The sequence below is a fragment of the Falco punctatus genome (assembly GCF_963210335.1).
Source record: "Falco punctatus genome assembly, chromosome: 4".
In the NCBI taxonomy this organism is placed as follows: Eukaryota; Metazoa; Chordata; class Aves; order Falconiformes; family Falconidae; genus Falco; species Falco punctatus.
This window is the reverse complement of record NC_137583.1, coordinates 1,642,820-1,657,064: the sequence shown is the minus strand read 5'-3', so window position 1 is coordinate 1,657,064 and position 14,245 is coordinate 1,642,820. Positions and strand designations below refer to the sequence as shown.

The window sequence follows — 14,245 nt, the reverse complement described above, 5'->3', positions numbered from 1 at the left end:
ATCCTTGCAGGGACAAGGGTGGAAGAGTGGGCAGCTAAACAGCTAGAACTGTTTCTCTCTTAATTTCTTTTCAGTCTCAGCGTCCCTCTGCTGCCCTGGCCATTGGTGGAGCTCTTGCCAGACCTGGCTGGCTCAGCTCCCCAACCCTGGGCCGTGCCAACCGCTTCCTCAGCACAGCAGCTGTCAGTCTGATGAACCCGCGGCGGCCTCTTGGCACCCTGGAGAAGATCAAAGTGCGCACACTAAGTGTGGAGCAGCGGACAGAGGAGGACAGTGAGTACTTCCGCTGCATGCTGGCATGGCCAAGGTGGTTCCTGAGAGAATGGCATCTTCCATTTCCCAGTACTTTCAAGAGGAATCCGATCTATTTACTGCCAGTATTGCTCTTTCCCATTCCCAGGGCATGCTGACACCCACAAGTCCACAGTTAACCACTTTTCTATCCTGAACATGACACTGGTGATGCTGTCACTCTCTCTGTCTAAGGAGATGCTGCCTTGGTTCCTGCAAGTGCAGTGAGACTTTGCAGGGAGGTAGTTCAGAGGCAGCTGCGGCCCCACTTCCTCTGAACACAGACCAGCCAGAGGATGATGTGTGCAGTAGCAGCACCATTGCTGTTGGGTTGGGCCAGGCAGGCTTCTGAAGCATGTACAAGGCTTGAAGAAGCAGGACTTGCATGGTCCGGCTCTGAACAGTTCTGGCAGGTCAGCCTGATGCAGGCAGTGAGATGGGAATGGTGTGTGAGTGTATTTAGTGAATCACTGGGAAGGAGCACTGTGTAACAGAGGCACAGCAGGGCTTTGGCTTCAGAGAGGTGCAGGCAGAAGCTGAGGTGCCAAAATGCCTTGCTGAGAACTTCTCTCCTGTCTTGGGGATGCATTGCAGTTGAAGGCAGCCATGGAAATGAGGGTCTCTTACTGGGCAGACCCCCAGAGGAGCCAGACCAGCCCATCACAGAGAACTCCCTCCTGGAAGTCCTAGATGGGATAGTGATGATGTACAACCTCAGCGTCCACCAGCAGCTTGGGAAGGTAAGTGGCACGTGCTGTGCAGGAGTCTGTTCCCGCAGTGTCCATGCTTCTACACCGACCCTCTGTTTTCTGCTTATTTAGTGACTGTGTGCCCTTTCCTTCTCCCCACCCCTGTGAGGGATCTTGTTGCAAGCTTGTATGACTAGGGAAAAAAATACCCTCATTTATTGTTGGAATCTACTATTTTTCAGATGGTTGGTGTGTCAGATGATGTGAATGAATATGCCATGGCACTGAAAGACACAGAGGAAAAAATCAGCCGCTGCCCGAAGAGGGTAAGTGTCTCTGGACTCCAGCTTCCTTCTCTTGTACAGCTTCAGGTTCTGACAAAAAGGGTGAAGCACAGCGAGTGGGTGATTTCTAGCCTTGGAGCAGCCAGTGTTTTGGATGGGGTAGTAACCCATGGCTGGAGCTGTCAGCTGCATTTCATACCATGCCAACCCATTGTACCACTGCCTCAAGGAACAGAGGGACTGAAGCAACTGCTTCAGCTTCTCCCAGACAAGTCGCAGCAGCTTCCAAACCTCCATGTGCTGCAGATACCTTGGAGCCGGTCTCCTGGGGTGGGGACTTTCCAGTGCTGGACTGGGGACACATTTGTCCTATTAGACTTAGTCTCCAGCAGCTGGATCTGATGATGCATTAAAAAAGTATCTGACAGTAGTTGACTCTAAAGCTGCTGCCCACACTGGACCAGCATCCACATCAGGCCCTGTGGGCTGCAGCTGAGACTGATAAGTGCTCTTCATAGCACTGATGACCACTCCCTCCTCAGAAAGGCTGCTGACCCCTTTCCTTCCTGCCAATACTCCCTAGCTAGCCCCAAGGTGGTATCTGCTTTTGAATTGTTTGTCCAGTTCTGAAAGAAGATGCTATAAATGGCAGTGACGTCTGCTCTCACATCTCTGCACTCTTTTCAGAGGAGAGACATCCATGAGGAGCTGCTGAAGAGCCAAAAGGTCTTCTCTGAGAAACTCAATCACCTAAGCCGACGCCTTGCTTGGATAAATGTCACCATTTATTCAAAGGTGGGCAGGAGCATAATGTGAGCAGCTCAGAGGAGATCGAGAAGTGTACCTCTGTATCGGTGCTGCTTGGCTCACATGTCACAAGTGTCATTTTCCCTGATGCTGGATCAATGCCAATGATCTCTGAGGCTTGTTTTTTCCCTTCTTGTGCATCAGAGATGCCTTCCTAGGCCTGGACCCCCTCCTGTCCCAGGCTTGGTCCTGTAAGGTTTTGTTAGGACACAGCCCAGCCTGTTCTGAGCTGTGTGTGGTGCCGTAGGCTTTCCCTTGGGGCATCAGGTCTCTGCAGCACAGACAGAAGGGTGCAGGTCAGAGGGAGGTTCTGTTTTCAGGATGTGTCTAGAGGGTAGAAACTACTGTGAACCATTTCCCTGAGCTGTCCTGCGTTTCACAGGGGGGGCTCAGTTGTGCTGCGCTTCCTGAAATCTGCAGGATCCAAGCCTAGTGGGTTTTGTTGAGGTGTTCTCCCCTTTGTTACTTGGCTCCCACATAGACAGACTGCATTCTGCATTTAGTAATAATGCAGTGACTGTTTGCACAGGTTGTCCCTTTCCCCCTGCATGCACCGTTTTCCAGGACAAAGTCTCTGGTCTCTTTCTCATGAGCAGTTTTGCTGTTACGCTCCAATGTTCTCCTGTCTTCCCTTACCCGTTGCCTTGCCCCATCTCTGTTTGTAGCTTTTCTGTGCTGGGGAAGAAGATGTTTCCCTGAACATGCGGTGGCAGCAGGGTCTCTGCATGTATCCCAGGATGTAAACAGGGAGGAGTAGAGTGGTATTCTGTGAACATGTCTGGCAGAGCTGCAGTGGCTGATCCTGACTCATGAGCTCTTTGCTCGTCCCTTCCTTCACTCCCAGAGCAGGACTGCAAGGCGCAGTGCTGTGCTGCAGGAGCTCTCCATGGGCTATGCGAATGCAGATGCTTGCCAGAAAATAGACCTTTATTCCCAGACTGCTCTTGGAAGGCTGAAGGGCATTACCTATGTCCATTGCAGGTATCGCTGCAATGGCCCTAGTGGAAACGCTAAATGTGTCTCTAGATGATCTATTGTCATATAAAACACAGGTGCCTGCCTCCCATCAGGAGTGTGGGGTCACCTTTCTGGATGAACCAGCAGCACCTGGGAGTGAAGGTTACAGCCTTCCCTGCTTGTGCTCCTGTCCTCACCTGCATGGCCCGAAGGGAGAACAGTTCACTAACTGGCTCAGGCTGTGAAATGCACCCCAAGAACTGAGCGAGCTTGCTCTGAGCAGAACGTGGCTACACGGAGGAGCTTGTCTGTACTTACTGCCTGTACCTTCAGGGCTCCATCTGACAGCCATCACAGGTCCCTGCTGTTTCCCAATGGAGCCATCCACCCAGCGGGTTCCTCCATCGCTGGGACTTGCGTGCACTGGAGGGGACACATCTGTGTGAGTGTTGCAGGCACTGCTGATGCTGATGGAGAGAAAGAAACTGGTTCTGTCTGGAGGTGAAGTCCTGCTCTGCGCTGGGGTGTCAGAGCACAGGAAAGGCTGCTCCATCCTCAGGGGAATTAGTCACTAGTTTATTCTGAGCTGAAGGACTGAAGGTTAGATGAAAGGGAGTGCTACAGCTTAAAAACACTCTTCGTTTTAAAGCAGATAATCCTGCCTTCAAAACATTCCCGTGGGCAGACCATTTCAGCTTATTTTCTTACAACGCTGTGTTTATCCATCACGCTGTGGGTAATCACATCTTTGTTTCCTCTTGATGTAGACTTTCTTCTAGCTTGGCAATACCTGAAATGATGTTTTGAGGTTATCAAGTCTCATTACCTTAGTGTTTTCTGCACAATTGGTTTTTATCCTGAAAGCAACAGTTCAGCTGAGGTGTGTGTCACTGTTGAGATAAAGATGTCTTTTAGTCAATTTAGTTGATTTGCACTGGTTCAGTCTAATTTAAAGAGGAAACCCATGTAAATCTCCCAAAGGTGCTAGCAACATACTTTAGAAAAGCCACTAAGCAAATGAAATTATCTGCACCTCTGATTTTAATTTTTTGTTGTTGTTAGGAGTGTACCCCTCCTCCATATGCAAATTGCTATTGCTTGTGATATTTCTTGGCATTGCAGGACATGAAATAATATTTCGTCTTATTATGGCTTTGTTGGTGCTGATTTTTATAGCTTAATGTTATGTAGAGGCTCTAAATTTCCTGGTTTTAATTTAGAACCCCCTGAGTTTTGCTTAGAGATGCAAGAGGCCAATGTTCCTCAGGACAGTAAATCCGGTTGAATGGCTGGCACAGAATCTGAAAGTCTTTGGCTGCCTATTGCAAAGATCCGAGTTGGTATGAGCTTTCAGCCTGTTCCCATTTAATTCCTACAAAGGACCAGCTTTCTTTCCAGCAGATTTATGCTGTGTTTGCTGCTGCCTGCCTTCCTTCAGCCAGTGTCCTTGGAGTAAAAACTGCCATGCCTTTTTTATGATCAGGCCTGTGTGATCAGATATGCCCTACCAAGGAGTAGTTCTTGGAGGGTTTCAAGGCTCAGTGAGACAAAGCCACAGTTTATCTGATGTCACGATAATGGTTGCCCTCAGAGTTTGAAGGTGGTGTAGACATCTCTGATCATTCCTTCCACCTGATGCTTCAGTGGCTCTGTGAGAAGACTGAATGGCACTGATGTGGTTAATGAACTTAGAGCAGCGGTCTGAGGAACATCTCAGACACTGAGATGCTTCTGAGGTCTAGGTGTGGTGCTGATTGTTGTGTTTCTCCAAAGAGAAGCTGGACAAAACCAAATGGGGATTGTTGTGTTCTCTCTGGCCAGGAGAAGATGCAGGATGTATATTGGCTGCTGCGAGTGTGCATCCGCACCATCGAGCATGGTGACAGGACGGGCTCACTTTTTGCTTTCATGCCAGAGTTCTACCTCAGTGTGGCTATGAACAGCTACAGCGCACTCAAGAACTACTTCAGCCCTGTAAACAGCATGGAGGAACTTCCAGGTAAAGGGATTCTGGCCTGATAAAGTCTAAAGCAAGCCACATCCTTATAGTGAAGCAGTGGTAGCTGGGCATCATCCCTTCTGTGTCCTTTCCTGGTTGTGATGTGCTGCACCAGTATATTGTCTGTGTGCTGTGGAGCAGGCACTGAGTGCTCTTCCTTGAGTACGTACTCACCCACTGGTGAGCCATGGCTGTGGCTGCGCTCAGGCAGGGAGCCCATGCCTTGCCTGAAGCTGTCACAGTGTTGGCTGTAGTGAAAATCACTGGCAGCTGCGGATTTTGTTTCCAAGAAGGTACCAGGAATGGGCTGGGATGCTGGAAGATGTGATTGCCCCAGCAACGTGTGCCCCTGCCTGTTGGTTTCTGAGTGGAAGATGTGTCATGAGTGCAGGAATAACTGGAACTGCTTTTCAAATCCCCCTGGGATTTGGATTTGTTCCTCTGGAGATGACCAGCCACTTGATGCCAAGAGTCTGTGTTTAGGTGGATTCCCTCTGTGCATGTTCTGTGCTTTTCCTGGCTAAGTGATCCCACTGAGCTCTAAGCAAATTGTTCTGCGCTTTCCAAAGCCCAGGAAGGTAAGAAGAGTTTCTTTTCCCGCTAACAAGACATAGCTAAAGCGTTCACATCCATTAAGTGGGGACTGTGCCTGCTGTTCAGGGAGCAGCAGAACTGAGCGGTAGCAGATTTCTTCAGGCTGGACATGGCTTTTGTGCTTAGATCTAGGGTGTTATTTGTGTGGCTCATCCTCTTCTGCACTAGGCATCTCTCCCTTGCTGTCTGACTCAGTTGCGTGGTTTTATCTTTCTCTGAGTAACTGTTTCAGAACAGAATCTACAGACTGAGGTAAGAGGCTCTGTTGGAGATCAATATGTTTTCCCAGCTGTCTGTTTTGACAGCTAGACACACAACAAAGCTGCAGCTAGCTGTGGCAGGAATGAATTCCATGGCCTGTGCCATGTCCATAGGAATGCTGGGACCACAGGGCTGCCCATCAAGCCATTGGTGTGACCCCTGCTCCCTCCTCTTTGCAGGCTATGAAGAGACCCTGATGCGCCTCGCTGCCATCCTGGCCAAGCATTTTGCTGACTCAAGGATTGTGGGCACGGGTAAAGCTGCATCCCTCTGCTTTGGGGTGATAATGTTGCTCCAGGTCTCCCAGACAGTGGAAAGTCAGAAATGGAGTCCAATGTGAGACACAAGGTCAAGGCGACCCAGTAACATCCAGAAGAGACAAAGGATGGTCTTTTACTTTCTTATCACTTGGCCATCAAACTCCCACATTGTCTTCTTTCCCCCTCTCCTGTTTGGTTCCTTCCTATTTCCTTGTCTTTATGGGCCAGGTCTGGCCCATCCCGCTGCCAGTGGCTCACTAGACTTCTGTTGGGAGCTATGTGCTGAATCTGTTGAGTGCTTTATGCCTCCACATACAAAAAGAGGCTGGGCACTGCCCTCGTATGGTGTGTCCTGCTTATTTCTTATTCCAGGGTAGTTACATGACCTAGGGTACCCTTCTGAGAGCAGGACTCATGTCCCAGCTGCTTGCATGTCCAGTTTGGGGTTATTCCTTAGCTGCCTGAGCATAAGCATGCTTTTCACATTAGCTGGGACAGTGTGCCTCTCCAAGTGAGGGTCAGTTCCTCCCAGCCCCTGGTGTTCAGGTGCTCCCTGGTACGCTACGTGTCCTTGGGTGCCTGGCCTAGTCCCTTCTCATTCCTCCTCAGACATCCGGGACTCCCTGATGCAGGCATTGGCCAGCTACGTCTGCTACCCCCACTCGCTGCGTGCTGTAGAGAGGATCCCAGAAGAGCAGTAAGTGCTGCCCTGCCAGTTCCCCAGGAGCTGGGGCAGGGCTGGGGTGGTGGCAAGGCGGGGTGGGAGAGCAGGTGGGCTGCCGAGCACTGCTGAGGGTCCAGGAGCTGCAGCAGCGTGCTGGAGTTGTTTTGGGAGCCTTCTATCACCCTTATACCAGTGGTTTTGCTCTGCCCCAACTCCATGGGTGCTACTCTGTGTCCTGTTTAACCCCCTGTCCCCAAACCCTCTGGGATGACTTATGTCCTTGTCTGGCAGGCGGATCTCCATGATGAAGAACCTCCTGGCTCCCTATGAGCAGCGACCCTGGGCACAGACCAACTGGATCCTCGTCAGACTGTGGCGGGTGAGCATCCTGCATCCCTGCCCCTCTCAGTGCCTGGGGCTGGTTGGACACTGAGTATTTCACTTTCCAGTAGCAGCAAAACCCAGCTGTTTTCCAGCCTCTTCAGATCTTCGCTTATCTCTTTTATCAGGGCTGTGGCTTCGGGTACAGGTACACACGGCTCCCACACCTGCTGAAAACCAAGCCTGAGGACGCCAGCCTCCCCAGCCTGCAGAGTGAGTGGAGCAGGGGACGGGCGCTTGGGATTATGGTGGGTGTTGAGGGAGGACCAGCCTCTTCCCTAGCAGCCTTCCCTACGACGGGCCAGGCCAGCTAGTAAGATGGCTGCTGAAGCAGGGGGATCCTGGCCGAACATCTAGACCTGATCCTTGCAGTCAGCATTTCCTTTCCTGGACATCCCCAGCCGCTCTGCACTGGCTGGTAATTCTTCTGCTTGCCGGGTGGTGAGTTAGATCCGTCAAGAGGAGGGGTTCTGCCCTTCAAGGGAGAGGAGAGAGGCCCAGGCCTGCATCCTTACCAGAGCTTTACCCCACAGTGTAAGCCTTGGAGAAGGCTTTCTGATGTCCACAGTGAGAAGCTGCTGTGGGGAAGAGTTGGTGAGTGTGCCAAGCAGTAGGTGCCCTGTGAGGGGGAGTGGGTGCCCACGGAGGCAGGGCACTGGAAAAGTTTGCAAGCAGCAAGTGTTTTAACGAGGCATCTCGCTTGGAGCCTGGCAGAGCCTGTCCTGCCTTTGGCACTGCGGTCTGGTTCTCAGCGCTGTCACCAAATGGAGCAGTTCCTCGGCTCTGGTCCAGCTGAGAAAGATGTGGGGAGAAAAAGGTACCTTTCTTGAGCTGAAGAACATGTCCCCAGCTTCACCCTTGCAGGGTCTGGGCCTGTCTGGGTACATTTCTGACCCTGCTCTGCTGGGGAAAAGGCTTTGTGCCAGACCTAGCGCCTGGAGAGCTGTGCGGGGGTGGGTGGCAGTGGGTGCTGCAGCCTGACAGGGGCAGGTGGCATGTGGAGGTGTGCACTGAGCCCCGTCCGGTGAGGAGAGCTGCCTGTCTGTGTTTTAACAGCACCCTTGTTCTCTTTCTCTCTCCTGCCCGTGGGTGCCCAGGAGATCTCTCTGTTGCTAGTTTCCAGAGTAAGTTTGTTGTGTGACTCTCTCTTGTCTGGTGAAATAGCTTTAGAGAGCTCCCTCCTTCCCTTCTTCTGTCTAGAGAGACCCTTCTTTGGGGGACAGAGGGCTTCACACAGTGATCGTTTTTCTTGGTTACGTCCCTGGGAGATGCCAGGCAGGCTGGTGCCCCCACGGCAGGCTCTGTGGCTGCACCATGGACGAGCTCTTGTGCCTCTTTTATCAGGGTTACCTCTGGGGGCAGAGCCCTGCCACAGGCTGTGCCAGCCTTGGCTTCCTCTTGTCCTTGGAGGACGATGGGGAAGCCCTGGTACACAGGCAGGAGGGACCTCATGACTGTCCCCTCTCCCTCCTACTGCACAAGCAAGCCCCTGAGTGGCTGCCACCAGTCCCGTGGGGCAGTGACCCAGCTCCCCGCATCTCGGGGAGCTCTAGGGCAGGAGCAGAGTTCCTCAGCTTTCAAGGCCTCTCTCCGTCCATCTCTGGGTGGCTCCACACAGTCTGAGCCTGGAGTGGGCTGGGCTGGCTACTGGGGCCTTGCTCCTGGGATTGATATTTTAAGGCACAACCAAATCAATAATGAATGCTGATTTATTTGAAGAGTGACAGGGGACTCAGAGGTGTCCTTGCGATGCTGCCCAGGGAAGGAGGAGGAGATGACCCCCTTGCCTTCCCACCCATCAGTCTTCACCTTGTTTGCAATTTGAGCATTGGCAGGGACAATGGGACAAACTGCTAAGCTGAAAGAAATCCCTGTTTTTCTGGGTCTGCTTCTGCAGGCCAGTCTGAAGGGAGTTTGGGCAAATGCATCTTCTCTGGTGTTCCAGCCTTGTCCTACTTTGGGGATGCTTCCTTGGAGGACTCTGTGCAGGCGGGGAACCTGTGCTGGCGCTGCCTCACCATGTCCATGAAACGTGCAGAGCACAGACCACCTACGCTGCCTTTTGCCCTTGCTCGAGATGGCTGCCTGGCTTAGCCCGGGGAGGGGCAGAGGCTCAGGAGGGCCGTGTGTGCTCCTGCTTGCTCCCTCAGTTGTTCCTTAGCCCACTGACACCAAACAGCTCCTGTGCAGGCAGGGCTCTGCCTCCAGCTTGGCTCCTGACAGCAGACAGGGACTGTGTTCAGAGGCAGGGGCAGTTCTGTTTGGCAGCTGCTGTAGAAACTTGTTTTGCTTTCATCATGGCTTGTAGGCAAGGCTGGGTGCTGTTACGGCACGCACACGGTGAGCAGCAGCCCTGGCCCTGTGCCAGGCCCAGCCTGTCTTGCTTTTACCAAGCTGTAGGGTGGCTTCAGGTTGTAGCATAGGGCTCCTCTGCCCCAGGCTTTCTGCCCACACATCCATCAGTGGTGGAGGGTAGGTGGATGGCACCATGAGATCATCTAGCTGAGCTGTTTTGCAACGTGGGCCAGAGAATTCACCCACGTCCCAAGTCCAGCAAATTGCCCAAGCTAAAGAGGTCTTTCAGGAAGAAATCCTTCTCAAACTGACACCAGAAGCATCAGCTGGTGGTAGTTGAATTGTCCGAGTCCTTCTGATCATGGTTCCTCACCCTCAGAAATAAATCCATCACTTTTTCCTGATGGGAATGTGTGTAGCCTCATCTCCTGCCTTTCGATGCTGCTGCTCTGCCTTTCTCTGCTGGGTTAAGCTCTGTACATGACAACATTTTATTCTTCAAAAGTACTTATGTACCAGGGTAAACTCACTTCTTGGTCCCTTTTAATGGTGAAAAAAAAGCGCAGCCTCTGTACCTTGTTGAGGAAGAGGTTTTGCTTTTCTGAGCCACCCCGATGTTCACCCTTCCCATGTTTTTAACAGCCCCAGAGGTGCCAGTGTCATGCTAGCTGGAACACCTCCCTGACCTGCCAGTCACGGAGCCAAAACTTGCATTAGCCTGTTTGCCAGTGCCTTGCTTTGAAGGCATGCAATGAGTGCCAGGTGCGTGCTGGGGCATCCTGATGCTTTGCACTTGACCTTACTGATATCTCAGCCCCTGATTGACACTTGCTTTCCTTCTGCCTCACCCTGCAATGTTCTGTTTGATCCTCTCTAAATACTTTGAACAGGTGCAGTTTGCCAGTGATGTGGATCGCTGCATCCCCAGATTACCTCTTTCACTGCTGTTTCGTCAGTCCAACAGCCACAGCAACTGAGTGGGGGCTGTTTCACATCTGTGTCTGGATCCTTTCAAACACTCAGATTAGCCTTGGGTGGAACTACTTGTTTCTGAATCTGGTCCATTTGGGGCTTTCCTCCTCTGTGCTCCCAGCTCTACTGTAAATGCTGCAGTGTCCAGAGACCCCCTTGGGTTTCTGACCAAGAAGTCTCACACATAGCCCTGTTATAAATCTTCCTGGGTCATTAGCAAGCTACAAAGTACGTAATTATCTTCCTGTGATGAAAGTACATGACGCTACTTCTTGACAATTATCTAGCAGGAGCACTTACTGAAGTCTTCCACTTCATCTGCTTTATTAATTTTTAACTCTGTCTATTAATGACCCTCTGCTACTGTTAGATTTTCTCCCATTACTATTTTTTTTAATAATTCTGCTGGAATTTTTTCCTGTAGTTGAGGAAACATTTCATGTGGCGTGGTTAGTCATGGATGCTTCTTTTATGTCCTTTCTTTCTATTACCCCTTTTCTCCTTGTTTTCATCAACCACTGGCTATGTTTGATTATGTTCACTTTATCTTTTACATTTTAACTTATGTCTTTCCTTCATCCTGGTCTGAACCCTTTAACCCAAGTGCTTGCTGTAGCACTAGGGCTTCCTGGCTGCCTAATAATCTTCTTAAAGAACTCTGTGGTTTTATTCATTATTTCTCCCCTACCTAGATTTTTTTTTCCCCTCTGATCACTTTGCTTATCTATTTGTGAGGAAGTTTCTGTTGTGGAAACATCAGATACATCTATAATTGCTTGGGGTCATGCTCTGTTGCCCGCATTAAATGTATTGAGGTCAAAATTTCTGGCCTTAGAAAACCACCAATTTCTGTTCCAATGACTGATCTTTATCTGTCATAATGAAGGCTAAGCCAAGATTGAGTGGCTTTTGTGTTAGGGAGTTACAAGCTTTAGAAACACTAATGACATACCATTGCCAGAATCAAGAAAGTAAGCACCTCAGTGAGCATTCGTATCCACAGGGTCCCTATGAAATGATGTCCCTGTCTGAAGTGGCACACATAAGGGATGTATCATTACCCAGGAGGACAGTGGTAGCCGAGACGTGAAGGAGGTGGGTGGAAATGCCTCAGCAAAGGTGAACATCTTGCAAATGAAGACACCAGGGCTAGGTTTATGGATACCACCTAATCACTGCCCCATGGAGAAACTGATCTGGGAACTCATGCAACAGATGAAGCTGCTTTTTCTATATGGCCTTATGATGCTTTCAAAGAGCAGCAGTGATCGCAGCATCTTCAGATACAGAATCCTGTTGGGAGCAACAAAAGCCAAGGAAGTCCACTGTTTCCTGGCGTTAACTTAAAACCTTAGAAAAACTACATAACTGTGGAGGAGTTTGACAAGAGGCACCACTTTTTAATGCTTTTATAGACTGGCACAGTCTTTGCCAGCAGTAGGGAAAGCATTTAAGAACCTAGAATTGGAGGTTTGGAGAAAATTCACAAAAGTTATTGGAAAAGTACCATGAGGAAATAGTCATTGGCTGAAAATCAGGATAAAGCAAGTTATTACAAGTGTAAGAGCATCCTTCAAAAAGCCAAAGCTTCCTTCAAATGAGGTAGACTTTGGCTGGGCAATTAATTTTGCAATCTGTCCTGACTTGAAATGTTGGTAAAAGAGGCTTTGGCAACAGACCAACAGGACAACCTGCAGAGCTCATCTATGAGTGGCAGTGATCCTTGCCTAGAACTGATTTGGTACTTGAGGGCTGGAAGGGAGCTAATATGTCAGCAGTTTTAATAAAAAGCACTTTTTGCACGTTGAAGGGAGGCTGGGGAAAAAAAGGCACAAAAAACTTAATCCTACATAAGGACCTTCCTACAAAAGTGACTGGGACACAAAACAGAGATGGAATTCAGCATTGCCAGGTGTACAGTAGTGAATGTGAGTAGAAAATGTGATCAAAAATCAGTGTGCTGTGAGCTGAGCATAAACCTTAGAGACAAGATTGCAGGGTAGGCTCCCTGGGACCTGTCTATGCACCCTTCTGAGAAAAGAACCATGGTATTTCAGGTGTGACCTCTGCAGGGCCAAGCAGAAGGGTGACACTTCCCCTTGATCCGCTGAGCACATCCTCCTGCTATCACCCACCTCTCAGCTGTAGTGAGAGCCCTCACCTATGCCCTGTTCAAGCTGCTATCCTCCATAACCCCCTCAGTGGTGTCCAGACCATTGTTTCCCAGCCAGGACTGATACTTGGGGTCATTCTTCCCCACATGCAGAATTTTCTCCTTGTTTAATGTGATCGGGTTTTTCGTCACAGTCTTGAGTTTCTCAGGTGCCTTTAGGACATCGGACAAAGCCCTTCATTTAGTGTCATCTGCAGATTCGATAGGGGTGTGCATCTGTCCATCACTGACAGAAAAGACTATGAAATAGGCTCCACTGTTGACTCCTGAGCTTCTCCACTTGTGTCTTGTGACCGGCAAGTTCCTGAGGATCTTGAACTGTAATTCTTACAGAAGGGTTATCCTTGAGCTGTCATCCTATTGTAATCTTTTGAAAAATATCAACTTGATGCCCACTCAGAGGAACAAATTACTTAACAGCAATTATGAGGAAAGGAAAACAGAACAAAAACAAAACCACATTATGCCTTTGTGCAAATCTGGCACATGCTTGTGGTTTGGATACTGTGTGCACTTCTGATTCCACCTCTCCAAAGAAAAACTGGGAGAACCAGCAAGGCTCAGCAAGGGATGGCAAAGAGAACAAGGATGTGCATTTCTGTATGAGAAACTGCACAGGCTGGGACTATCATAGAGGTCTGCAATCATGGCTGGCTGGAAGAAGTGACTGGAAAGCAGCATCTCACTGTCTCTCCCACAGGGGAGGGGGTTGCAGAGAATAAATATTATCAAATAAAGTGAGTAGGCACCAAGCTCAAATCCAAATTCCTCCTGCCACACACAACTGAGCTGTGAAATGTTGCTCCAGGACACATTCAACACTAAAGGCTTATACAGTTTCAGGGGACACGGGGCAAGAAGTCCACTGAGGACCACTACAGACATAAAAAAGACATCTGGCTTGGGCAGTCCCTGAGCCATGTGTAGCCAAGGGCTGGGAAGGTATTTGCGGATGGGAGTAGGACATCAAAGACATTTCTTGTGATGAAATCCCTCCAAAAGATGTAGTTTTAGGCAGGATCAAAGCCAGGGTGTTGGCCTGCCCTGAGTGTTTATGCACTATGAGACATCAACACGTGCCCTCCATAACAACAGAAGTCATTGAACTTGCTAGTGGGTATTAAGAATAATTTATCCTGTTCCCATTTGAGCTGAATGTCTCCTGCCATCCCCTTCTGGCTTTGCTAATCCCAGCTAGCAATCTACCTGTAGTTACGCCTTGTTTCTCAGTCCCTAGGGATATGATGGAGGTCACCCTGTGTTTCCTTTGCCCGTGCTGGCCTTTCGAGCAGGCTGCCACCTCAAAGACCTTCTGCAGTCACAGCATGGCTTGTTCCTCTGGGCACTGCAGTGCTGGTGCTGCTGTAGTTTCCACCCGCTTTTACTTACTAATACCTTCTAGTAGTAGGAAAAGTAGATAGTCCAGGGTTTTCCCCTGTATTTGGTAAGTCTGCTCAAGTTTCTTTCTCCATGCCCTGAATTTTACCCTGTGCTTTGAACTCTGATACCCTTCCGTCGTAGTGTTGAATGTTTTTGTGAGTCTCTCACTGGCAGCAGGTCCTTCTGCTGGTGGTAACTATCTGTCCCATTTGTGCCCTCTTCGTTTCCCTGCCCATCC

General features: G+C 49.8%; 1 protein-coding gene across 5 annotated transcripts in view; it reads left to right on the top strand.

Moving 5' to 3' along the window:
* RNF123 (ring finger protein 123) overlaps nt 1-14,245 on the top strand; it is a 51,900-nt gene that overhangs the window by 20,265 nt on the left and 17,390 nt on the right. For 3 of the 5 annotated variants that reach the window (XM_080387477.1, XM_080387479.1, XM_080387478.1), the window contains exons 23-32: nt 75-273; nt 886-1,031; nt 1,223-1,306; nt 1,952-2,059; nt 4,850-5,027; nt 6,062-6,136; nt 6,752-6,839; nt 7,098-7,185; nt 7,316-7,400; nt 8,285-8,311. In XM_080387477.1, the coding sequence (XP_080243603.1) occupies nt 75-273; nt 886-1,031; nt 1,223-1,306; nt 1,952-2,059; nt 4,850-5,027; nt 6,062-6,136; nt 6,752-6,839; nt 7,098-7,185; nt 7,316-7,400; nt 8,285-8,311 (1,078 nt within the window). The remainder of the gene's footprint in view (nt 1-74; nt 274-885; nt 1,032-1,222; nt 1,307-1,951; nt 2,060-4,849; nt 5,028-6,061; nt 6,137-6,751; nt 6,840-7,097; nt 7,186-7,315; nt 7,401-8,284; nt 8,312-14,245) is intronic. The other 2 variants (XM_080387480.1, XM_080387481.1) reach the window with 1 other exon arrangement.